We start from the raw sequence: 26,648 nt of genomic DNA on the forward strand, positions 1-26,648 counted from the left end.
TGGATAAGGGTATAAAAACCTGGAAGATCCAGAAAAGTTATTGGTGCATGTCCAGCATAAGCCCAGGAAAACCCAAGAAGTGGGCTGGATAATCTGCTCATAAAAGCAATGGGCTGGATAAAGCCTGCTCATTCCTGAAAACCAAGAAAATGTATGGAGGATTATCAGGAATGTTGGGACAGTTTCTACTACAGCCTGTCCCCTCCCATCCTCTAGGGAGTATTATTTTTATCATCCAAATAAATCTTGCCACTATGCTTAAACATCTCCTACACCTGCGCACTTTGAAATTCCTTTCTCATGATGTCACAAGACACATTTTCACTGGCAACAGATTGATTTGAAATATTTTGACAAGATTTGTTTTATAGGTGATGCTGCTTACTTCATGTTGCATTGCACCAGATGGTTGTAAACCAAAATTAATTTTAGAATATAAGCAAGAATAAAAGGCATTTATTTGACCAAAATGGAGCTTTTGCCCAGGAAACAAATTCAAAAAACCTAAATTGTGTTACTGCAACAAAGGGGAAGACAGCCATCTTTTATAACAAAAGTTCCTGTTTGGGTTCTTAGGTTCATCTCATGTAAATGAGGTACCCAAATTGTGCGGTTCTTACTGGATGGGACAGATCTCAATCCATTTGTTGAAAGACGATCCCTGGGTTTCCCTAAAGTAGTTAACAAGATGGCACAAACAAGTAAGGCATAGTGTGGGAACCTTATGTAAACGGAAGGCAAGAAAACCAAACAATACCCAAAGCAAAACCTAAAGAACACTCCACCAAATCTCAAACTGGGGAAATGGGATATTTTTCTTGTCACTGAGGAGTGCCTACCACCAAGCAATGCCTATTGATTCTTAAATATCCCAAATGGTTCAAAGAACATGAGTGATGGGGCAGGGACTCCTGGTTGTACACACCAGGGACTTACCAAGACTGGGCTCATTAGCCCACCAACAATCCACTTACTTTCATCATCAAAGCATTTAATGGCAGCTGATGCCTTGAAAGAGAGCAGGAAGAGTCCCTGAGATAAAGAACTCCTGGCAGCTGCTGGAAAATTCCTGTAATACCTGCCTGGGTCTGTCCGTCACAAGCAGCTGGGACTCCAGCCTGGGCCCTCTGGGCTTTACAGGAGTCAACATTGTCCATCTGGGTCACCAAAAATTGTAATTGAACACACATCCAGCTGCCTGCTGCTACAAAAGCTAACACTCGAGAGGCAGGTGCTGATGTAAAGGGAAGTGGTTTATTTTCAGGTGCTGGCCACCTAGAATATGGGGGTAGGGGACTCATGTCTCAAATACCACCCGCCCCCTCCCCCTTATCAGTGGAGGCCGTGGTTTTTATAAGGAAGGAGAAGGAACCAGAACAAAGAGATGCAGGGAGGAGGTTGAGGAGTGATCTACGTGCAGATGAGCACAGTCCATTCCAATAAGGCAAGTGATGGTCTGGTGTGCATCATCCTGGTTTAGTCATCCTGACTTCACATTATCCTGGTTCCATGGTTGAATGTCAGCAAATCTGGAGCTGGGATTCATAGAAGTTGAAGTCTGTATCTTCTGAAGTTAGTTCCTAGGATTATTATACAAACATGCTGTTCCTATATCTCCAAGCTACAGATCACTCAGAGTCAGCACTTACAGAAACAATGTCAAAAGAATGGTGGGATGGGTTACAATTTCCACCTTTTGGTTTTGCACTGCTATACCAAGAGCTCAGTCTGAGGTTCTTCCCAGTATACAAAAGACATCAGAGTCCCCTTTCAGTAAACGGTTTCTAGCTGTTATTATGTGTAAAATTTGGGCTCTCATTTGACCATGGGAGTCCATCTCAGCAGATAAATTTTTTCTTGGGGTTCACATTGAATGAATCTTTCTTCTCAGGGTCCAAAAGGTATACAATGTATGTTTGTTGCCCCTAGTAGCAATGCTGAGTGTGATCCGTGTTTTGGGGTGGTGACAGTATCCTTGCAACAATTATCTTGATGATGAGATAATAGTTTGACACCATGTAAAACAATCAGAGTCACACAATAACATTTCAGTCAGTGCATGTTTCATAAAATTATGATAGAGTTTAAAATTCCTATTGTTTAGTGATGTTCTGGCTGTCTTCGTGTTGTAGTGCAGAGTATTACACAAATACTTACCATTGTGTTTGTGCCTACCTTATTTGACACAATAACATGCTGTACAGGTTTGTAGCCTAGGAGCTATAAGGAACAGAATTTTCACCAAAATATGTGTCTTTGGCATGATTATTTTAGGCTAATTAATTTTAAGAAGCAGGAAACATGGGAGAAGCTCTGAAAACCAAGTAGAAGTAACAGTTGGAATTAAATATTTACATTTGTAAGGAAAAATTTCACTTTTAAGAGAAGAATGACCTTATTTCTACAAATTTATCAATGCAGAAGGCAAAGACTTAAGTGTGCACAACAACATTACCTTTTTACTATGCTTTTCCTGGTAACCTCCCACAACTGCCACCTGCCACCCTCATCACCTTTTGTCTTCAGCTGAAGATTGTATTAAAGGTAGTGGCATTGGCCATTTTGGTGAGTTACTCCATTCTCCTGACTCTCTCCCATGCATTCAGAAAGTATACATGTCATTAAACATTTGTTGGTTTTCCCCTGTTAATCTGTCTAGGGATATCTCAGACAAGAACCCTGAGGGAAGAGGGTATATTATTTTTCTTCTCCTACAGGGCTATACACTATACCATATAGCCTAGGTTTGTAGCAGGCTATACAATCCAGGTTTATTTAAGTGTACTCTATAAGGTTCACATAATAATCAAAACACCTATTTAGGCACTTTCAGAATGTACGGTTGAACCTTGGTTCTTGAACTTCATTCTGAAAGGCCATTTGAGAAGTGATTTGTTCAAAAACCAAATCTTTTTTCCCCACTAGGAATAATGTAAATTGATCTAGTCCATTCCATAACCCCCAATGTTTTCCTGTTTAAACCTTTCTTTTATACATTACATGTCTAATGTACTGTTTAATCTATAAGTAAACACTTTAAAAAGAAAAAGGATGTGAAAGTTCTTTATTTCAATGTCTCTGATTATATTGAAATACAGAACAAATTGTCAGTAACCAGAGGAGAGGGGAGAGGGACCATGGGGGAAAACAGGGGAAGGGTCATCAAGGATCATGTATAAAGGACACATGGACAAAGCTTAAAGGGGTAGGATCTAGGGTGGGAGGCAAGGATGGGTAGGTTTGGGGAGAGTGGTGTGGGGAAAATGGAGACAACTGGAGTTGAACAACAGTAAAAAAAGAACATAAAATGTAAATAAAAAGTTAATGAAAAGTAAATGAAATTTATAGTAAAAAGTGAAAATATATGTACAACTTGAACTTACCTTTAATGCTGAGAGCTCTTGGTGACTGAATTTGGAGAAGAGGGATGGAGGAGCGTTATTGTTTGGAAGAGGAGGCCCTTTCCATAAAACATCAGGGAGCTGTTCTTCTGAGGTTCTTCTTTTCTTATGTCTCTTTACTCCACTAGAACTGCTTCAGGCTCACTGGGCCTCTCTCTCACTAAAAACTTACCTGATGTTTGTTTTTGTCTGAATTTTAACAGTTCCTGAAATGAAACACTGCATTGTCATTGAACAAGTTTATCATATGGTTTGCTATTTCTTTGTCTAGGTGATATTTCTCAATGAACTTTGCATTTCTCCCCATTTCCCAAGCATTTCCTTGATTAGTGAAGTAGAAATATCTTTCCTTCCATCTTCCACCTCTTATGAAAGCTCTTCAGATGCCACCTATTGCTGCTCCCTCTGAAGATCTGGGAGTTCCTTGGTGGTCAGCTCAGTGTGGTGGTCCTCCACCAACTCCTTCACACCATCATCATCCACCTCCAAGCCCATGGACTTGCCCAGAGTCACAATATCCTGCACAATGAGCCAATGCAGTGCTCCCTGATTGAAAACCAGTTAGCGCTCACTGATAGGGAGGGGCCCAGGGAGCCATGATGGCGGCAGCGATAGGCAAGCATGGTGCCTGTCAGAGAGGCCCCAGAAGATGGCAGCAGCACCTGGAACTACAGAGATAGCAGTTGCTGGAGCTGCAGAAATAGTGGCCTGGCAACGCAAAGGGATGCTGTGGTGGTGCCAACAACTGGCGCCCACCCAAATGGCATGCACTGGTGCTGCTCAAGTGAAGCTCCTGGTGCCTACACACCACTGTCTGGTGCAGGTCTAAATTATAGGTCCAAACATAGGGGGTGTGACCCAAAGAGGCTTGTCCTGTCTGTCTAAAAGGGCATTTGGCTGTGCCAATCTCCCAAGAATAGGGAGGAAATGTCCTATTAGACCCTGTAAGCTGGACATGCATGTGACACAGGAAGGCTTTAGATGGGGGTTGTGGCAGCGATCAGAATGGCTACATCAACTCTTGGTTTTCTGGTCCCAACTATGGAAGAGAACAGAGGTATGGTACTCCCTGATTGAAAAGCAGTTGGCTGTTGTATATGTTGCCCTGTTGGCCACAGAGGCCATACGAGGAACTGCCCCTGTGACAGTTAGGACCGCCCATCCCATTGCAGTGTGGATCCAGGAGTGGATGGCCAAGCCTAATAGTGGGATGCTATGAAGTGGGGGGCTTATCTACAACAAAGGAGTACTTTGTCCACTAGCCTTTTGCAGGCTGAGCTACAGGAAGTGTTAGGTCCAATTATTTATGTAGATGAGAAATCTACTGCTCCTGTCCCTATAGAAGAGATGGCAGCTAACCCTTTCCAGGAAGAGCAGATGCCTGTTCCCTCAGATGCATGATACACTGATGGATCCAGCAAATGCCAATCTTCAGTGTGGACCACTGTAGCAGATCAACCAGAGACAGAGATCATCTGGTTTGACTGGTATGGAGCAGAGCAGCCAGTAGGTGCTCTCTGAGCCATATGGCTCATGGTGGTCAATGAGGCTCCACACCTGACTATTTGCACAGATAGCAGGGCAGTGTACTGAGGGGCTGACATTATGTATCTCTAACTGGCACACAAATAAATGGATGGTTATGCATAGACCATTGTGGGGACAGACTTTGTGGCAAGACTTACGGGAGGCCACCAGAAAAAATCACTGTGTACCATGTTACTGGACATGCACCTCTTGCTTACCCTGGGAATGGTGAGGCTGAGACTCTAGCCAAGGTGTGGTGGCTACAAATGGTACCTGCCAGCCCCTCAGGAAGGGAAGTAGTCCAGTGAAGTAGCCCACTTTTTGCCTCTTATACACTGGGCAAAAGACCATATGGTCTACCATTAAAACTTGGGGGTTACCTGTTGCATTGGGAGAGGCACAAGAAGCTTGTGAGACCTGTGTTGCCTGCTCACAAGAGCATCTCCGAAGGTCTGGCCTGTGGGAACTTCTGGACAGGTGGTGTGGAGATGGGTACTGCTGACTCAGTGGCAGGTAGATGTAATCAGGTCTCTACCTAGTTCAGAAGGGTATAGGTATGCTATTACAGGTGTGGACACAGCCACAGGACTTTTAGCTGCTTATCCCGCATGGCACCAGATCAGAAAGCAGCGATTGCTGTGCTGGAGCAGTTATGTGCTCCTTATGGGCGACCCCTAATCATTGAAAGTGATCTGGGGATGCATTTTTACTGAGGCCTTGGTATAACAATGGGCTTGAGACTTTCAGAATGACTAGAAATTTCATGTGGCTTATCATCCCCAATTGTTGGAATGACTGAGTATTAAAATGGTCTCTTAAAGCACGGCCTTCAAGCTATAACTGCCACCCCTATACTGAGGGGCTGGACAAAATGCTTCTGGACTCTAAATGAGAGGAGTTAGAGGGAGATCCCAGCCCTGGTGGAAGCACTGCTTCACTGGACTGCAGCTCCAATTCAGCTGCAGGTACAGACTAAGGAATGTTCTTGAAACTAGGCATGGGAAAACAGGGGAATATTCTCTGGCCTGTTCTGGAGGGCCTGGATCAAGGGCAAACAGCCACTCAGACTTGGCCTTGGGAAATCAAAGCCTCCCACATATTTTGGGTGGCTCTTGTTACCACCTGGGTCCAAGGGGTGGAGAGAAACCTTCAAATAGTGCTCTGGGTGATTGGGACATGGCCCCCAGTCTTGAAGGTGACATACCCAGGGCCAGCAGACCACAAAATGCTTCTTTGTGCCACCTCTGTGATTTCCCCATGTCCCAGTATTAGGTCTCCCCTGTTGTTGCAAGCACATGCTGAACCCCCTGCTGAGGCATGAAAGGTCTGGTATTTATGCCTAGGAAGACCCCCTCTGCCAGACACTGTTGTATCAGCTGACCAGAAGCTTGCTTGTATGTTGTCTGAGGGTCATGACTTGCCTTTACTGGTGCCTATAACTGCTCTGTCTTTTTGCCCTTAGAGTGTTAGTGGACTGGGTTCATACCTATGCCTTAGTGGCTGACCAGTTAGCATGCTGGGTCTGCACTGAACTCCCCCTGAGCATGTTGGCCAGCCTCCCATGGTGCATCTCTCCTGCTTCTGTCTCTGATTGGACTTGGCTTCAGAACCAGTGGGACAGCAAACACCCTGTGTGGAATGAGACCCGGACTGACATCAATGCTGGGGTGAAGCAGTGGTATGACCAACGTAGGCTGTTGGTTAGCTACTTCATATGGGATGGCTCAGGTGACTCACAACTTAAGGCTCTGGAGATGGCTGGACCAGCTCCCCTTTGCATTGAGAACCCTAAAGGACAAGCCCAGGTGGGCTGGACTCGACAGGTCTGTGTCAGGCCCAAATTCTTGAACATTGCTGTGAGGCAAGGAGTGGTGCATGGACTGCTGTTCCCACTGGGACCCTCTGGATGGGTGGCCCACATGAGTGGCCTTACTTGTATGGAAATTGGGCTAGCCATTGTACCTAGCAGTGGCCTAATTGCCTGTGTTTTGGCTGTATGTTGTTGGAGCTTACACTGCTGCTGCTGTAGTGCTTGTGTTTTGTTTGCTTGTTGCTGTAGCCTGTACTGCCATTGTGGGTTATGGGTGTAGGACTCTGTCCTCCTTGCCAAGGGACCTTATGGAAGACATCCTTGCATAGATCGTAAGGTGAGAAACCCAGAAGGGGTGGATTGTAGGGTAAGTGGAGGCAGTCTGGCTTCCTCACCCAGGTGTCTGGGTAACTAAGGGGAGCAGTGTTCCCACTGCCCTGGAGAAGCCTGATAACCAGTGTTCTCATAGCCTCGAGACTGAGTCTGATAAACTGTTCCCATAACATGAAGTGGGCTCGCAAGCACAGAATTACGTTATGTTATGTAATATTCTGGCACTTACCAGCCTTGTTCCCCTCTAGTACTTCAACAGGTAGGGACTGACTCCCTGCTGGGAGTGATGATGAGAAACACATGCAAGGGGACAGGGGCCACGATGGGTGCCACTCTGGGGAGCAAGGGTCATGACATGTGCCAGTCAGAGACATGCAGATAGACACACATCTTGCAGTGTGCATGGCTTGCCCACCCATGAATAAAGGCATGTCAGTCATCCCAACAGCTCTGTGAATATTACTCTGTCTGTATGAATACCACGGACCTGCCTGATCTTGAGGGTTGCAACACAGTCTTACACAATATTCACAAGATACTCTACATAAATTATATTAATGTAATGGGAACATTCAATTTAGTAAAGTGATTCAATATAAACATAAAGTGATTTCATTTCTTGTACCATCCCCACCCTCAACTCTGCTCTGACAAGACTTTTTTTCCCATGCCTAAATAATATTTGAGGCACATATTACTATATTTTCATCACTTTTATTCAATAAAACAATCCAGTTTAGTTTATTTTTTATATCTCATTCAAAATAATCCCTGTTCCTTTTAATAAGATGTGCTCTATGAACTTTATATGTTGCATGGTTTGTTAATTGACTCCCTCCCACTTGTCCCACTTCTAGGTTCTACCTCCTTGGGTTTTGGAGAATGAAAAAAAATGGTGAAAATGCAAAAGTCTTTTTTGTTTTGAAAATGCAGATGTCTTATTTCTTGAGTTGGTTTATTTCTTGAGATATAATTTACATGCCATAAAACTATTTTAAAATGTACAATTCAGTCATTTTTAGTATATTTTAAAGTTGTGCAACCATTGCCACTGTCTGATTCCAAGACAAGTCATCACCCCAAAAGAAAACCTGATACCCACTAACAGTCACTCCCAGTACCTCCTCACCTCATCAACCCTCCCTCCACCCTCACCCTAGGGTGACCACTAATCTACTTTCTTTCTTTATGGATTTGCTTATTCTAAATATTACATATAAATAGAATCATACAATATATGACCTTTTACGTCTGCCTACTCAGAGTAATGTTTTCCAGGTTGATTATTCAGAGCTGAAAAACATTTTCTTGTATGCATTCATCATATTTTATTTGTTCACACATCAGCTGATGCATATTTAGGTTGTTTCCACTTCATGGCTATTATGAATAATGCTGCTATGAACCTTAGTGTACAAAATGTATGCTTTATATTTCCTTGGGAATTGCTTGTTCATATGTTAACACTATGTTTAATTCTTAGAGAAACTGACAAACTGTTTTCCAAAGAAATTACATCATTTTGTATACCCAGGAGTAGTGTATGAGGATTGCAATTTTCTTGCATTCTTGCCAACACTTTATATTGTATGTGATATTAAAAAAATATTACCATTCTCAATGTGTGTGTGGTGTCTCAGTGTGGTTTCCATCTGTATTTGTCCATTTCTTTTCATGTGCTCATTGGTTATTGGTGTACCTTCTCTGGAAAATGTGTAATCAGATCCTTGGTCCATTTTTACATTGAGTAACTTGTCTTTTTATTATTGAGTTTGAGAATTGTTTACATATTCCTGTTACTAGACCCTATCAGACACATAATTTGAAAATGTTTTTCTTTAATTTCTTGAGTTGTCTTCTTTCTCTTTCTTTCTTCCTTCCTTTCTTCCTGTCTTTCTTCTTCCTTCCTTTCTTACTCTCTCTCTATACATATATATTATATGTAATATATAACATATAGGGAGTAATATATAGGGAATAATATATTGTCAATACATTAATATAACATATAATATAAAAAGATAATATATGGAATGATATATATTACTATAATAAACATAATATAAATGTAATATAGAATATAAATAAATATGATTGATATATAGAGTGATATATTTTAATACATGTTAATATAATATATCTAGGGAATAATATATGCATTATTCCCTATGGTGAATTTTACATCCCTGTGACTATTTTACAACTACCAATTTGCACTTCTTAATCCCTTTACCTTGCCCTGGCTGGTGTAGCTCAGTGGATTGAGCGCGGGCCTGTGAACCAGAGTATCACAGTTTGATTCCCAGTCAGGGCGCATGCCTGGATTGCAGGCCATTTCCCAGCAGGGGACCCACGAAAGGCAACCATACATTGATATTCTCTCCCTCTCTCCTTCCCTTCCCCCATAAGATAAATAAAGAAAATCTTTTAAAAAAATCCCTTTACCGCTTTCACCCGGTCCCCTGACTTTCTTCCCTTCTAGCAACCACCAGTCCATATGTGTCTATGAATCTGTTTCAATTTCATTTGTTTATTTTGTTCTTTATTCCATATATAAGTAAAATCATATGATATTTGCCTTTCTCTGACTGACTTATTTCACTGAGAATAATACTTGTTAGGTCCATCCATGCTATCGTAAATGGTAAGATTTCATTCTTTTTATGACTGATTGATATTCCATTTTATATATGTACCATAGCTTTTTTATCCACTCATCTACTGATGGGCACTTGAGTTGCTTCCATATCTTAGCCATGATAAATAATGCTGCAACACAGATACAGGTGCATATATTCTTCTGAATTAGTGTTTCAGGTTTCATCAGGAGTGAATAAATTCCCAGGAATGAAAACAATGGGTCATAAGCCATTCATTTTAAATTTTCTTTTTTTTTTTTGTCTTGCAACTGCAATTTTATTTTGTGAAAATAAACAGTTTATTGGGAGTTCAAATTGCTCCAAAAATCCCATAAAAACAAAAAAGAAATACACACAGAAGCATGTGAGGAGATGGGGGAGGGAGGATGGTCTTTAGAACTTTGGCAGACTGTGCCAGCACGGACCCAAGTGACAGGAGCCAGTCCTTGGAACAGGGCCTGGCCGCTGCTCTGGGACTGTGGAGGGCTGACCTTGACTGGTAAAGGGGTGGAACACAGACTTCATCACTAAGGAAGTGGCAGGCACCTTGAGTCCCTTTAAATGCAGGGAAGAACCACTTCAGAGGACCTTTTCCCCCATCAGAGCTGGGGGCTGGAGGTTAGGGGCCACTGAGGGAGAGGGGGTGCTGGTGGAGACGAACCAGACAAAGTGTCTTCTCACATGGTACTCTGCCCTTACACTGGGCAGAGGACAAGGAAGATGAAGCCAGGAACCCGTGGAGCTGAGCAAAGGAGAAAAATTTGGGTGAGGTAAAAGCTAATGTCCAGGGACGGGGTCTAGATGAAGAAGCAACAGGCTAGACTTGCAGCAGCAGCCACCATGCAGACTGGATGCGGTGGGGGAGGGGGGGGCGGGCACGTGGAGATAAAGGAAGAGGGAGGAGGCAAGTACCAGAGGTAGAGAGAAGGGGATCTTTGCCTAGGTCCATCCACCACTGCACGTATGGGAAGAATGACACACTACTTTTCAACTCTCTTTCTTTTAAAGATTTTTTTTTGTGGGTTTTGTTTTGTTTTTTAAAAAAGCCTTCGATCAGCTACTGGTTACATCTACAAAATGTAAAGTACTGTGGTTACCAGCACTTTACAGAACAGTCCAGAGTGGTCAAATATTGACCAATAAAGTTTCCTCTTTTTTTTTCTCTTCTGAATCGTTACTACTCGATGGGTCACTCAACAGCCTGCATAGGTCACAGGGCAGCTTAGTGAGCAGACTTGGTGACCAAGGAAAGAGGCTGGGCCTGGAGTACCGGGAGGGCCTGGTGGGCATGGAGCGTGGGGGGGAAGGAAGGCGGAGAAGTCAGCAGAGCTGCGGGCACAGACCCCAGGGGGAGGGGCCGGGAGAGGAGTGGGGGCTGGCTGCCCATCTGGGCAGAGGATGTGGCTGCAGCCTTAGCGGACAGGAAGGCAGCTGAATGAAGAGCCAGCTGGGCCCGGGTCTGTGGCTTGGTGGTGAGGGAGAGAGGCTGGGCTTGCTCTGAGTGGGTCGCAGCAGGGGCAGCCGGCGAGGCCAAGGCTGCGGAGGGGGTAGCCGGGGAGTCCAGCATGCTGCCACGGGAAGAGGCAGGGCTGTCACAGGGCTTCTCAGGGGGCAGGTACTGAACACACGGCTTCTTGCTTTTGGAGGCCAGAGTACCCTCTGCCTCTTGGGCTTGCTGCTGGGACTGGGTCTGTGACAGCTGCTTTTCTCTTTTCCTCTTCTTTTTCTTACCGTAGTTGTCCCGGGCTGACCAGGTGGGGTAGAACTGGGAGTGAAGCTGCCGCTCCTTCCGGGCCAGTTCGTAGTACTTGGCCTGCTGTTTCTTCCCAGGATCTGGTTAATGGCTGCGCTTTCCTTCAGGGTACACTCAGCCACCACCTTGGCCCTCATCTCCTTCATATACAACATGAAGGCATTAAGAGGCTTCTTCACGTGGGGTTTCTTCTCTTCCTCCTTTTTAACCGTGACGGGTGATTTCGCGCTCACGGCTGGGCTCAGGCTGGGGGGCGCCGGCTCCTGCTTGACGATGGGGGAGACGATGGCGGTGTGGGGAATCCCTGAGGTGGGCAGACCAGGATGGGCGGGAGCCACCATGTGAGGGGAGAACCGACTGGAAACCAGGCTGGACATTGAGGCGTTCACGACGAGGGCAGGGTAGGGGTGCTGGAAGCCCCCAGGAGGAAGGGAGTACATGGGCTGTCCTTGCTGTGGGACGAGCCAGCCGAGGGGGTGGGGGATCTGTCCGACAGCCCCAGGAGACAGTGGTAATATGGAGACAGCTCAGACGGGTGAGGAGGCCTGGGGATTCCTGTCTTTGGATCAATCTCAGGGGAGAGGTGCGTGGGAGGGGAGCCGGGGGGAAAAGTGGTCATTGCTGTAGGTGATCAGGGGTGTCAACGGGTGCATGTGATGTGGGTGCTGAACAACAGGAACTTTATTCGACAAGTGTGCCGGGGACGGTGACCTGGCGTCTTTGACTGTAGCACTGGAGGGGACATCCAGGAGGGGCCATTTCATCTGCAGGTACGTGCGCGCTCCTCCGGGAGACAGGGGTCCGTTGGGGAGATACGGGCTGCTCAGGTCCGGGATCATCAGGAACGGGTATCCAGGGTACTGGGGGCCCTTAAAGAACGCGCCGTCCTGTGGCCTTCTCACTTCAGCAAAATAGTCCCGCGGCTTCGGGAACGAGTCCCGAGAGGGCTGCGGGCGCCTGTCCGCCTCCGAGTCTGAGCTGCTGCTCTGGTTCTCAGACTCGTTGACCAGGGACGACTTGACCTCATCCAGGTCCCGCTGCCCTGAGGCGCTGTCGCTGCTCGGCTCCTGCTCCTCGCCTCCTTCGTCCTGGAAGGGGATCAGCTCGTCGTTCGCCCCGAGGTCGTCCCCTCCGCCGGCTGTCCTGGCACCCGAGCCGCCGCCGCCGCCGCCGCCGCCACCGCCGCCACCGAGCTGGGGCATGGTGGGGCCGCGCTCTCGGAGCCCCGCGCCGCCCCCGCACGGCCCGGCCGAGCCCAGCGCCCCTCCCTCCCGCTCGCCCCGCTGCTGCTCGGTTCGCCGCCTCATTTTAAATTTTCTAAGGTAACTTTATAATGCCATCTATAATGATTGCAGTAATCCTCATTGCCACCAAGAATGCATGAGGGTTCCCTTTTCTTTACAGCTTCACCAACACTTGTCCTTTGTGGTTTTATTGATGATAGCCAGTCTGGCAGATTTGAAGTGATATCTCATGGTGGTTTTAATTTGCATTTCTCTGACCATTACTGATGTTGAGCTTCTTTTTATATGTCTATAGGTCATCTGTATGTCTTCTTTGGACGAGTATTTATTCAGGTCCTGTGCCCATTTTTTAATTGGATTTGTTTTTTGGTGTAAAGTAGTATAAGTTTTTTATATATTTTGAACGTTAATCCCTTATCAGATATATCATTAGCAAATATATTCTTCCATTCAGTAGATTGTCTTTTTGTTTTATGAAAGATTACATTTGCTGTGTAAAAAGTTTTTAGGTTGATGTAGTCACATTTATTTTTTCCTGTATTTCTCTTGCCCAAGGAGATATTTCAGAAAAAATATTGCTAACAGAAATGTCCAAGATTTTATTGCCTATGTTTTCTTCTAAGAGTTTGTGTTTTTGGATCTTACATTTAATTCTATAATCCATTTTGAATTTATTCTTGTATATGGTATAAGAAAGTGGTCTAGATGTTATTGTTTTTGCATGTATTTGTCCAATTTTTCCCAGCACCATTTATGTAATAGACCATCTTTACCCCATTGTATGTTCTTACCTTTTGGGGCAAATATTAGTTTGACCATACAGGCATGGGTTTATTTCTGGCCTCTGTATTTCTGTTCCATTGATCTATATGTTTGTTTTTATGCCAGACTGATGCTGTTTTGATTATTATGGCCTTGTAGTATTATTTCATATATGGTAGCATGATACATCCAAGTTTGTTCTTCTTTCTGAATACTGCTGAGGCTATTTGGAATCTTTTATAGTTTCATATAAAATTTTGTATTATTTGTTTTAGTTTGTGAAATAGCCATTAGTGTTTTGATGGGAATTGCATTGAATCTATATGTACTATGGACATTTTAATGATGTTATTTTTCCTACCAATGAATATGACATATATACTTATTTATTTGTATTTTCTTCAGGATCTTACAATTTTCTGAATACATGTATTTTACCTCCTTTTAAATTTATTTTTTGTATTTTATTTTAATTTTCGGTGCAATTATAAAAGGAATTGTTTTCATAGTTTCTCTTTCTGATAGTTCATTTTGGCATGTATTGGGTTGGCCCAAAAGTATGTTTGTTTTTTTCCCATTAGATGGCTTTCATAGTGCTTAGTCATCTTTAACTTCATTCAAAACAATTTTGTTAGATTGTGCTATGACAGTTGTCATATCAGTGTGCATTGAGAAAAAACTTATCAAAATTGGTGAATTTTTGTGTTGCCATTTTAATAGTGAAGATTGAAGAAAATACACAACATTTTTGGCATATTATGTTTCATTATTTCAAGAAAGGTAAAAATACAACAGAAATGCAAAAAGGAAATGTGCAGTGTATGGAGAAGGTGCTATGACTGATGAAAAGTGTGAAAAGTGGTCTGTGAAATTCCATGCTGGAGATTTCTCACTGTAAGATGCTCCACCATTGTGTAGACCAGTTGAAGTTGATAGCAATCACATCGTTAATTGAGAATAGTCAATGTTGTACCACACAGGATTCAGCTGACATACTCAAAATATCTACATCAATACAGTTATTGTTGAAAATAAAAAATGTGTCTTTTATTATGCAAAAAAACTCCTAAATGGACTTTTTGGCCAACCCAATAAATATGCAACCAATTTCTGAATATCAATTTTGTATCCTGCTACTTTACTAAATTTATGTATAAGTTCTAGTAGTTTTTTGGTGGGTTCTTTAGGGCTCTTTACGTACAATATCACATCATCTGCAAATAATGACAGTTTTCCTTCTTCCTTTCTAATTTGGATGCCTTTTATGTCTTCTTCTTGTCTGATTGCTGTGACTAGGACTTCCAAAACTATGTTGAATAAAAGTGGTAAATGCAAAATCCCTGTCTTGTTTCTGAGCTTAACAAAAACAATTTTAGTTTTAGCTAATTGAGTATGACGTTGGCTGTGGTTTTGTCATATATGGCCTTTATTACATTAAGGTATGTTTCCTCTATTCCCACTTTGCTGAGAGTTTTTATCATAAAAACATGATGAAATTTGTGAGTTGTCTCTTTATTTTTCTTAATAATGTCCTATGGAACACAAAAATTTAAATGTTTGATGTCATTCAATTTTTTTTACTTTTGTTGCCTGTGCTTTTAATGTCATACTTTGGAAACTATTACCTAATTCCTGGAAAATGACATCAACATTTATGACTATGGATTTTTTATGGAGTTTTATAGCTTAGGTTTTACATTTGGATAAAATCTATTTTTGGATAAAAATATAATAGACAAAAATCTATTTTGAGCTTTCCCCCACCCCTTTTTACACTTTTAAATAGTTTTAGGTACACATCAACTTTTAAATATGATATGAAGTAGGGGCTCTAACATCATTCTTTACATGTAGTTATCCAAATGTTGCAAAACCATTTGTTGAAAAAACAGTACTTTCCCCATTGAATTTCCTTGGCATTCTTGCCAAAAATCAATTGAACGTGAATGTATGGGTTTCTTTTTTGACTTTCAATTCTATTCCATTGGTCTATATGTCTATTCTTAGTCTACTACTACACTGTTTTTATAATTGTAAATTTGTAGTAAGTTTCACAACCAGGAAGTATGAGACCATCAATTTCATTCTGTTTCCCCCAAGATTGTTTTGGCCTTTCTCGGATCCTTGCATATCCATAGGCTTTTTAGGACCTGTTTGTCAATTTCTGCAAAAAATACAGCTGAGATTTAATAGACAGTCCATAAAATTAATCCACAGATCAATTCTCAGAGTATTTTAACAATATTAAGTTTTTTGATCTGTGACTATGTGATATCTTTCCATTTATTTAGGTCGTCTTTAATTTCTTTCAACAATGGTTAGTGTACATGTCTTCTCATATTGTTAATTCTGTTCCTAAGTATTTTATTCTTTAGTTCTGCTGGTGGCTCCTGTTGTACTTAGTTATACTGACTGACAACAGAGAGTTCTGTGGGTGGGCATCCAAGGCCTGGGCCTCTCCTGGGACACAAGTGTGAGATCTTTGAAGGTCCTCGCAGATCTATATACAGAGAACAGTTCCTTTGTGTGGGTTACTAGTGTCCATTTCTAGGATTTTAAATTTACCACTCACCTACAGCCCTAATGGTACACCCTATAGTCTCTTTTTGTTTTTTTCCCCCTGCAGTATGCATCCTCTTTGGTGGGATAAGAGAGAGAGAGAGAGAAAGAGAACTCAGTTATTGCTAGTGTCTATAGTGTTCATTTAGATAAGGAGCTCACTTTCCTGACAGTAATTTACTATAAAGGTGTAATAATTCAGATGATACGTTAAGACACAGGGGTGAAGGAATAATTGCACAGACCAACGGAGAATCCAAAATACAGGCCAAAAGTTGCATTATTCCTGTTTGGGAACAGGATGGTATTTTTTAAGACAATGTTTCAGAACAATTGGTTGTCAATTTGGAAAAAATAAATGTCATTTTCTACCTGACACAACACACAAAAGTAAACTATAAGTTTATAAAAGGACTAAAGATTATTTAAAAACAAAACAAGAAAAAATCCTAAAGTGTGGGAGTGTTTGAGATCTTTCTCTCCAGTATATGTCATCAGTTTGGTTTAAATAAACTCTTACAGAGGACTTCTGCCAAGATGGAGGCATAGGTGGAAACACTGTGCCTTCTCCCACAACCAAGTTTGAATACAACAAAAGTTTGGTAAACAAAGACGCAGCCAAAGAACAGAAAATTGAACTATACCGAAGTCCAACAACAACAAACTGTTCAACTGGGACGGTAAGAGGGGCGGAGCCAGCAGCAGAGCAGGGTCAGGCAGGAAGGATCCCCCGACCCAGGCGCAAAGGCAGCCGGAGTAGCAGCAGGTGGCAGCGTAGACCCAGTGAGGATGCAGGGCAGGCTGGCTGTGGTCACACATTCGTGTGGTGCAGATAGGCCAGCAGAGGAGCGAGCAGTGAGGCGGACCGAGGACCACAGACTGCGCAGGCCCCAGCGGGCGAACCCAGTGAGTTTGCAAAGCGGTGGGCTCACCTCGGTCACACATTCGCCTGTGGTGGGACACATGCTGGGCCCCGGCGGCGGGAGGCGGCAAACTGGACCACCATTGCTTTCCTTTGACCCCGCCCCCACATACAGCATCACAACCCAGACGCTGAGTTGCCCCACCATGGTGAACACCTAGGGCTCCACTCCTCATACATAACAGGCATGAACAGTCCAAAATATGGCTCAAGAAGAACTCAAAGCCCCAGGGCCGATAACTCTAAGCGAAAAAGAAATAGTGAGCCTCTCAGATGCACAGTTCAAAACACTGGTGATCAGAATGCTCAAAGAACTGGTTGATTATAGTCACAAATTAGAGGAACATATGAAGGCTAAAGTAATTGAAATGAAGGGAAATGCATAGGAAACCAACAGTGATGGAAAGGAAACTGGGACTCAAATCAAGGGAGTGGACCAGAAGGAAGAACGAAACATCCAACCAGAAAAGAATGAAGAAACAAGAATTCAAAAAAATGAGGAGAGGCTTAGGAACCTCCAGGACATCTTTAAATGTACCAACATCTGGATTATAGGGGTACCAGCAGGGGAAGAGGAACAGCCACAAGTGGAAAACTTATTTGAGCAAATAATAAAGGAGAACTTCCCCAGTCTGGCAAAGGAAATAGACTTCCAGGAAATCCAGGACGCTCAGAGAGTCCCAGAGAAGTTGGACCCAAGAAGGAACACACCAAGGCACATCATAATTACATTAGCCAAGATGAAAGACAAGAAGAGAATCTTAAAAGCAGCAAGAGATAAGGGGACAGTCACCTACAAAGGACTTCCCATCAGACTGTCAGCAGATTTCTCAAAAGAGACCTTCCAGGCAAGAAGGGGATGGAAAGAAGTATCCCAAGTCATGAAATCCAAAGACCTACATCCAAGATTGCTCTATCCAGCAAAGCTTTCATTTAGAATGGAAGGACAGATAAAGTGCTTCTCAGATAAGGGCAAGTTCAAGGAGTTCATCATCACCAAGCCCTTATTATATGAAATGTTAAAGGGACTTATCTAAGAAATAGGAGTTTAAAAACATAAACAGTGAAAGGACAGCAAACTCACAGTTATTAACAACCACACCTAAAACAAAAGCAAACCAGGAGGACAGCTAGATCAGGAGTGGAACCATAGAAATGAAGAACGCATGGAGGGTTAGCAACAGGGGAGTGGGAGAAGGAGAAGGGGGGAGAAGGCACAGAAAATAGCATAGACAGTAGGTAGAAAATAGATGGGGGGAGGGCAAGAATAGTAGGGGAAATATAGAATGTAAAGAACTTGAGATCTGTGGTCATAAACTAAAGGGGGGAATAGTGGAGGGGTGCAGGGTGGAGGGGAATGAAGGGGGGAATAGAACAACTGCAATGGTATAATCAATAAAATATATTTTAAAAAAATAAATAAACTCTTACAAAAACTCTCTACGGGTCCAGATTTTCTTATGACAAGTAGGTCAGAAGTCTGACATGAATCTCACTGGGCTAAAATCAAGGTGTTCTTCTTTCTGGAGGCTCTAGGGGATGATCTATTTCTTTGCCTTTTCAGATTGATCATATTTCTTGGCTCACAGTTATGTTCCTCCATATTCAAAGCTGGTAATGTCATTTTTCTGGTTCTATGGTCATGACCTTGAGAGGTTCTCCACTTATGATCACTCATATAAGTAGTTTTAGCCCACTCAGATAAGCCAGTATAATATCTCTATTATAGGGTCCTTAACTTTAATCATAACTGTAAAATCCATTTTGCCATTTAAGATAATAGGTTCTAGAAATTAGGATGTGGACATTTTCAGCTGCCAGAAAAGGAGGGTTCTGTGTTTCTGTCTGTCTGTGGTTCTCTAGCCCAGGTAAATAGGCCTCCAGATTAATTTTCTTTCACACTTCTATACCACTACCATCATTGTTAGACAGCTGTATTTGACATGTCATTCCTTGACTCAGAAATATTCCTTGGCCAGGCACTCAGATCAGTCCATAGGAGGAGTCCCTCGTCACCCCTTTCCATTTGGGTCTTAAACAAGAACTTTGTATTCTGGTTGAATGTGTTTACTTGCCATTGTCCTCTGTCACCTGCCCTGTTCTTCACATTCCTGATTGCTCACCTTTGCCTGAGTTGTTCCTGCCAAACCAGAACACTCTCTTCCCTGGTTCTACCCATCTTTCCTGTGAAATCCCATGAGATTGATTATCTTTACAGTTAAAGTTTATCATAATTATCTAGTACTGTTATTTAACTTTTATGTGAATGTATTTGATATTTTCATCTAGACTAGTTACCCTAAGGTGCTTGTTAAAAGGCAGAGTCCTGGGATTCACCCTCGGAGAGACTTTAAAAAAAACAAAACAAACAGCAAGCAAAATATAACCAGATACATTGAAATAAAGAACAAACTGACAGAAACCAGAGGATAAGGGGGAGAGGGACAATGGGGGAAATAGAGGAATGTCCATCAAGGAACATGCATGTATAGGGGACACATGGACAAGCCAAAGTGGATAGGTACCAGGGTGGGAGGCAGGGATGGGTGGGGTGAGGGGCCATGATGGGGCAAAAATAGAGACAACTGTACTTGAAAAACAATAAAATAAATAAATAAGAAAGTATAAGTACTTTAAAAAAAATCTTGAGAAAAGCACTCATATAGAAGAATATCTTTATCACCTTGGAGTGGGAACATATTTTATTTAAAAGAAGAAACAATTTGTATAAATCAAAAATAAAAGAATGATAAATCTGATTGTACAGGCACCAGTATAAAAAATGAAAAATGAATTTCTAGCCTGGGAGAAGATAGATATTAACTTTATATAACCAATGAAGAATTGATACACTAACTATAGAAAGATTTCTAAAAATCAGTAATTAAAAGATAAGCAGCCCATCTGAAAAGTGGTCCAGGCAGAAAAAGAGATGTAATTACTAGTGAAGATGTGGAAAGATACTCAGCCCCATGAGGAATAGGGAAATTCAAAAATAACAGCATTTTATTAAATGGTAAAAGAGAAACACTATTTTACACTGTTCAAATTAGTAAAAAGTTTTTAAAACTCTAAAAATATACAGTGCTAGTGTTGGACATTTTCATATTCTGCTGGTAATTTTTGACATCTTTGTCAAGTTGAAGATATGCATATACTGAGACCTCATACGTGTCAATAGAGAAACTTGTACACATGCATTAAAAGAGGGATTTATTAAAATGTTTATATAGAAAGGTTGAAAATATAGCAAACAAAACGTAACAAAATCCCTGGAAACTCAGTGTATGTTCACTAATTGGAGAATAGAAAATGTGTTAACTAGAAAATGTGGGAAAACTTCTAGCAGAATAACAGAAGAGTTAACATAAATTAACTAAACCTATCTTATACATCCATAGGTTAAATCTCTAAAACATTGTTGACAAAAAAAGAGAAAGTTGGAGAAAGAGATATACAATAAATCTTATATATAACTATATATAATGAATACATGCACAGTGTATATTATATGTACTATATATACACATTCTATACAATGTGTACTTTATGTACAATAAAACAAAATATAGACAATATTAAACATCACTTATGGATACATTTATATATGAGAAAATCATAAAACAGGTTTGAAAATATAAGCTCCAAATTCAGGAGGCAGGGAAGGATATGGGATGGGGTGGGTTTACAGAGGGGTTCATCATCATTTCTGTATGCCTCAGGTACTTCATTAAATGCAAGCAAATTAAATAACTCACAGCATTATGAGACACCTCCAAATTCAATTTTCTGTAATTTATTTAGGCCTAATCTCAGCCTACTGCTTCCAAAACAGTTTGCCTGCTCTCAGCCTGGTGACACAACTGGTTTTCAACTTCAGTCTCAGGACTAGGACTCTCCTTTGTCTTGGGGAAGCCAAATACTTGCTTTCAGTAAGCAAGTCTGTACAGGAATTTCATCCTACCTTATGAGCAGTGTTCTCTTTTCAAAATGTTCCAACCTGGTTGCTTAATTTTCAGAGAAAGGAACATGATGAGCTAGACATAGGATAATTTGGTGGACATGGGTTCAAATATGGGTTGTCAGATTTGCCATCCAACTGTAAGACTACTGAAGTGAAGTCAGGATTATGTAGCTCTAGTTCTGAATCTGTCCCTAACCAGGGATCTAAGACCTTAAGTGAATAAATCCCTTAACTGCTTCAAACTTCAGGTTTCTCACAGAGAAATAAAGGTGATGATAAAAATAATCTTTAAGGTAACTTCCTGATCTAACTTTCCATGATTCTAAGGCTGGATTTGACGCTCTGTCAAAATAATTCCTTGGCTCTGAAACTTCTTTCTTCTATCATTTCCATCAAATTTGTTGGATAACTACTGATCTCAACTCTCTGGGCAACTTTAAAGGATGCTATAGTTCTCATAAGTCCAAGTTACAAGAACAAAGAGTCAAATTTACCCCACCTATCATTATAATGTTAGATGTCCTAGCTGCTCCTTTAAGTACAGTTTAACACTGTCTTTGCAATTTATACCAGCAATGGTCTGGTAAATCCTTTAAAATGGATGGTAGTCTCTTTGCAGCAATATTTTCCTACTTTTCCCTTGCTTGGCTCTACAAGGAATCTAATTTGGAGGTATGGTACAAATACATTTTGTTTAAATTGATATATTGTGTTATTAATGGAAAAAGAGAGCCCACTAATAAAAAAGGAATTACTTTGCCTTTTGAGTTTATATAAATGTAAAATATTAAGTTTAGCAGGAATGAGAACTGTCAGCTTCTAGTCAAGACTATTAGTTTCAAGAGTTGGGAACTATCTGTTACAGTCAGTAATTGCAGCTTGAAACCAATTACAGTCAGTTTAATTCAAGCACATGTGGTGCTTGACTTCAAAAGAAGGGAGATGGGCAACTGAAGTTTAAATATTACACAGTTAATAGCAGGGAGGAGGCCTATTTCCACATGGCTCAGGTAAATATCAGTGCAGTGGTATAAATGATGCAGAGAAATGCAATGTGGCCAAGTTCATGAGAAGAGAAAGAAGTTATATAGCTAAAACATGCATGAGAAAAGGAAAATTTGGGGAATTAACAAAATATATCTAAGGATATTTAGTGACTTTGAGCAGATTAATATCATGTATCTTATCATTTATTAAAATTAGGTGAAGGAGTAAGGAAAACTATAATACATGGCATTGGATTATCTAAAAGAATAAATAGAATTTGAGTTACTGCAAACAGCAGCCAAGAGGATAATTTCATCCAGGAATAGAAAACTCTGAATAAATATGACAACTGAGGAAATGAAAAAAAATAAACTTTTTTTATTTTAGGGTTTTTTATTGATTATGCTATTACACTTGCCACAATTTTTCCTTTATTGCCCCTCCGCCCTGCACCCTCAACCCTCCAGCATTCCCCACTTTAGTTCATGTTCATGGGTTGTACATAAAAGTTCTTTGACTTCTCTGTTTCCTATACCATTCTTAACCTCTCCTTTTCTATTTTATGCCTACCACTATGCTTCCTATTCTCTGTATTCCCCCCATTCTTCCCTTCCCCCTCTCTACTAAAACCCTTCCACATGACATCAATTTCTCTGACTCTGTTTCTGTTCTAGTTGTTTTGCTTAGTATTTGTTTTCATTGTTATTGTTTTTTTAGGTTCACTTGTTGATAGTTGTGATTTTGCTGTCATTTTACTATTCATGGTTTTTTATCTTCTTCAATTTTTTAGATAAGTCCCTTTAATATTTCATGTAATAAGGGGTTGGTGCTGCTGAACTCCTTTTACTTGATGTTATCTAGGAAGCACTTTATCTGCCCTTCCGTTCTAAATGGTAGCTTTGCTGGATAGAGTAATCTTAGATGTAGGTTCTTGCCTTTCATGACTCCAAATACTTCTTTCCAGCCCCTTCCTGCCTGTAAGGTTTCTTTTGAGAAATCAGCTAATAGCCAATGGGAACTCCTTTGTAGGTAATTTTCTCTTTTCCTCTTGCTACTTTTAAGATTCCCTCTTTATCTTTAGTCTTGGGTAGCTTATGATGATGTGCCTTGATGTGTTCCTCTTTGGGCCCAACTTCTTTGGGGCTTTCTGTACTTCCTGGACTTCCCAGAAATCTATTTCCTTTGCCAGATTGGAGAAGTTTTCCTTCATTATTTGTTCAAATAAGTTTTCAATTTCTTGCTGTTGTTTTTCTCCTTCTGGCACCACTATAATTCGGACATTGGAATGTTTAAAGTTGTCCCACAGGTTCCAAAGTCTTCTTCATTTTTTTGAATTCTTGTTTCTTTATTCTGTTTCAGTTGGATGTTTATTTGATCTTTTTGTTCCAAATTGTTGATTTGAGTCCTGGTTTCCTTCCTATCATTGTTGGTTCCCTGAATATTTTGCTTTATTTCACTTTGGGTAGTCTTCATTTGCTCTTTCATTTTTCGACCAAGCTCAATCAGTTCTGTGAGCATCTTGATTAACATTGTTTTGAATTCCACATCAGACAGGTTGGCTATCTCCTCATCACTTAGCTCTTTCTCTGGAGTTTTGCTCTGACATTTCACTTGGGCCATAGTCTTTGTTTTGGCACACTTGTTAAGTTGTAAGAGGGCAGGGCCTTAGGTATTCTCCAGGGCAGGGCAACTGTCTTTGCTGCGTTGTGGTGATATCTGTAGGGGAGGGGTTTGAGAGGGAACAATGCAGTTCTCTTGCTTGGTTCTAGCCCCACTCTCCAACAACCTCTCATGTGAGACTAAGAGTTTCTCCTACCATGGCACCCCTGCCATGGTCCACAGTCAGCTCTTATTCTGAGTTTCCCATTCAGCCAGCACCACCCATGGGGTGCCCACAGTCCGCCTTGTCCCAGACTCTCTCCATTCACCTATCTGTCCATCTCCTTCCTACACATTTGATTGACTGTTTCTCTACTTCCTTGGTTGCCGGAGTTCCATGCAGTTTAATTTTCTGGCACTTCTGGTTGTTTGTTATTTTTAGATTGGTTGTTATCGTCCTTTTGGTTGTGTGAGGTAGCAAAGTGTTTCTACCTACCCCTCCATCCTGGCCAGAACCTCCAATACAAATCTTTTTTTAATTGTTAAATTACAGTTGTCCTGCCTTTTTCCCTCTTGCTCACACTAACCCTGTTCCCTCCTGACTCCAACAGGCAATCTCCCCTCATTGTCTGTGCCCAGAGTCTTCTATTCATGTTCCTTTGTTTGCCCCTTCCACTTCTTACTCCATTATTTCCCTTTCCACCTCTACTCTGGTCACTGTCACATTGTGCTTTATTTTCAAGTTTCTAGTTCTATTTTGCTCATATGTTTGTTTTGTTGATTAGGTTCCACTTATAGGTGAGATCCTATGATATTTTTCTTTTACCACCTGGCTTAATTCACTTAGCATAATTCTCTTCAGTTCTATTAATGCTGCCGTGAATGGTAGAAATTACTTCTTTCTTTCTTCTATGTAATATTCCATTGTGTAAATGTACCACAGCTTTTTAAAAAATATATTTTATTGATTATACCATTACAGTTGTTCTATTCCCCCCTCTTCATTCCCCTCCACCTGCACACCCCCCCCGTTCTCCCCCCCTTAGTTTATAACCACGTGTCTCAAGTTCTTTAGCTTCTATATTTCCTCCGCTGTTCTTGCCCTCCCCCCCTCTATTTTCTACCTACTGTCTATGCTATTTTCTGTGCCTTCTCCCCCCTTCTCCTTCTCCCACTCCCCTGTTGCTAACCCTCCATGCGTTCTTCATTTCTATGGTTCCACTCCTGATCTAGCTGTCCTCCTGGTTTGCTTTTGTTTTAGGTGTGGTTGTTAATAACTGTGAGTTTGCTGTCCTTTCACTGTTTATGTTTTTAAACTCCTATTTCTTAGATAAGTCCCTTTAACATTTCATATAATAAGGGCTTGGTGATGATGAACTCCTTGAACTTGCCCTTATCTGAGAAGCACTTTATCTGTCCTTCCATTCTAAATGAAAGCTTTGCTGGATAGAGCAATCTTGGATGTAGGTCTTTGGATTTCATGACTTGGGATACTTCTTTCCATCCCCTTCTTGCCTGGAAGGTCTCTTTTGAGAAATCTGCTGACAGTCTGATGGGAAGTCCTTTGTAGGTGACTGTCCCCTTATCTCTTGCTGCTTTTAAGATTCTCTTCTTGTCTTTCATCTTGGCTAATGTAATTATGATGTGCCTTGGTGTGTTCCTTCTTGGGTCCAACTTCTCTGGGACTCTCTGAGCGTCCTGGATTTCCTGGAAGTCTATTTCCTTTGCCAGACTGGGGAAGTTCTCCTTTATTATTTGCTCAAATAAGTTTTCCACTTGTGGCTGTTCCTCTTCCCCTGCTGGTACCCCTATAATCCAGATGTTGGTACATTTAAAGATGTCCTGGAGGTTCCTAAGCCTCTCCTCATTTTTTTGAATTCTTGTTTCTTCATTCTTTTCTGGTTGGATGTTTCGTTCTTCCTTCTGGTCCACTCCCTTGATTTGAGTCCCAGTTTCCTTTCCATCACTGTTGGTTTCCTATGCATTTCCCTTCATTTCAATTACTTTAGCCTTCATATGTTCCTCTAATTTGTGACTATAATCAACCAGTTCTGTGAGCATCCTGATAAATAGTGTCTTGAATTGTGCTTCTGAGAGGCTGGCAATTTCTCGGTCACTGAGTTATTGGCTCTGGGACTTTGAGTTCTTCTTGCGCCATCTTTTGGGCTGTTCGTGCCTGTTCTGTAGCAGGATCGGAGCCCTAAGGTGTTCACTAGAGCAGGGCAACTCAGTCGCTGGGTTGTGACGTTGTATGTGGGGGTGGGGTCAAAGAGGAGCAATGGCGTCCTGTCTGCCGCCTGCCGCTGCGGCTCCCACAGGTGGGGCAGCTGCCACCGTCACCGGGCCCACACGTTTCGTCCCACTGCACGTGAGTGTGCCACTGCTGTCAGCCCTCACCCCCTGGGGCCTGCGTGGTCCGTCTCACTGTGCGCGAATGTGCGACCGCGGTCAGTCTGCCCCGCACCCCAACTGGTTCCGGGCTGCCTGCACGCCTAGATCGGGGGATCTGTCCTGCCCGACCCTACTTGCTGCTGGCTCCGCCCCTCTTACCATCCCTGTGGAATGGTTAGATGTAGTCTGACTTCTGTATAATTCAATTTTCTGTCCTTTGGCTGTGTCTTTGTTCTCCAAACCTTAGTTGTATTCAAACTTGGTTGTGGGAGAAGGCACAGTGTTTCCACCTATGCCTCCATCTTGGCAGAAGTCCTGTACCACAGCTTTTTTATCCACTCACTTACTGATGAGCACTTAGGCTGTTTCAGCACTTGACTATTGTAAATAATGCTGCTACGAACACTGGGGTACATAGGTTCTTTTGAATTGGTGATTCAGGATTCTTAGGATATAGTCCCGGCAGTGGAATGGCTGGATTGAAAGGCAGTTCCATTTTTAATTTTCTGAGGAAATTCCATACTGTTTTCCACAGTGGCTGCACCAGTTTCATTGCCACCAACAGTGTACTAGGGTTCCCTTTTCTCTACAACGTCGACAGCACTTGTTATTTATTGGTTTGGCTAATGATGACCATTCTCAATGATGTGAAGTGGTATCTCATTGTGGTTTTAATTTGCATCTCTCTGATGGCTAGTGATGCTGAGCATACTTTCATACATCTCTGGGCCCTCTGTATGTCCTCCTTGGAGAAGTG

The 26,648-nt window shown here is 41.9% G+C and overlaps 1 protein-coding gene and 1 long non-coding RNA gene across 2 annotated transcripts; both read right to left on the reverse strand.

The window, feature by feature from the left end:
* Window positions 1-1,262: 1,262 nt before the first annotated feature.
* LOC118989527 (uncharacterized) lies at window positions 1,263-4,608 on the reverse strand. Its single transcript, XR_005067017.1, has 2 exons — window positions 3,384-4,608; window positions 1,263-1,988 (listed from the first exon to the last, which is right to left on the reverse strand). It is a non-coding gene; the product is annotated as an uncharacterized LOC118989527 (long non-coding RNA).
* A 5,960-nt stretch (window positions 4,609-10,568) lies between these two features.
* On the reverse strand, window positions 10,569-12,665 carry LOC118989528 (transcription factor 7-like 1). The gene is given in 4 exon segments (XM_037049838.1): window positions 10,569-11,531; window positions 11,534-11,977; window positions 11,980-12,067; window positions 12,069-12,665. Coding segments are annotated over 4 exon segments (1,728 nt in total). The 3' UTR covers window positions 10,569-10,932.
* Window positions 12,666-26,648: the final 13,983 nt, after the last annotated feature.

This window comes from Sturnira hondurensis, unplaced genomic scaffold (assembly GCF_014824575.4).
Source record: "Sturnira hondurensis isolate 20B ecotype Veracruz unplaced genomic scaffold, ASM1482457v3 Scaffold0006496, whole genome shotgun sequence".
NCBI classification, from domain to species: domain Eukaryota; kingdom Metazoa; phylum Chordata; class Mammalia; order Chiroptera; family Phyllostomidae; genus Sturnira; species Sturnira hondurensis.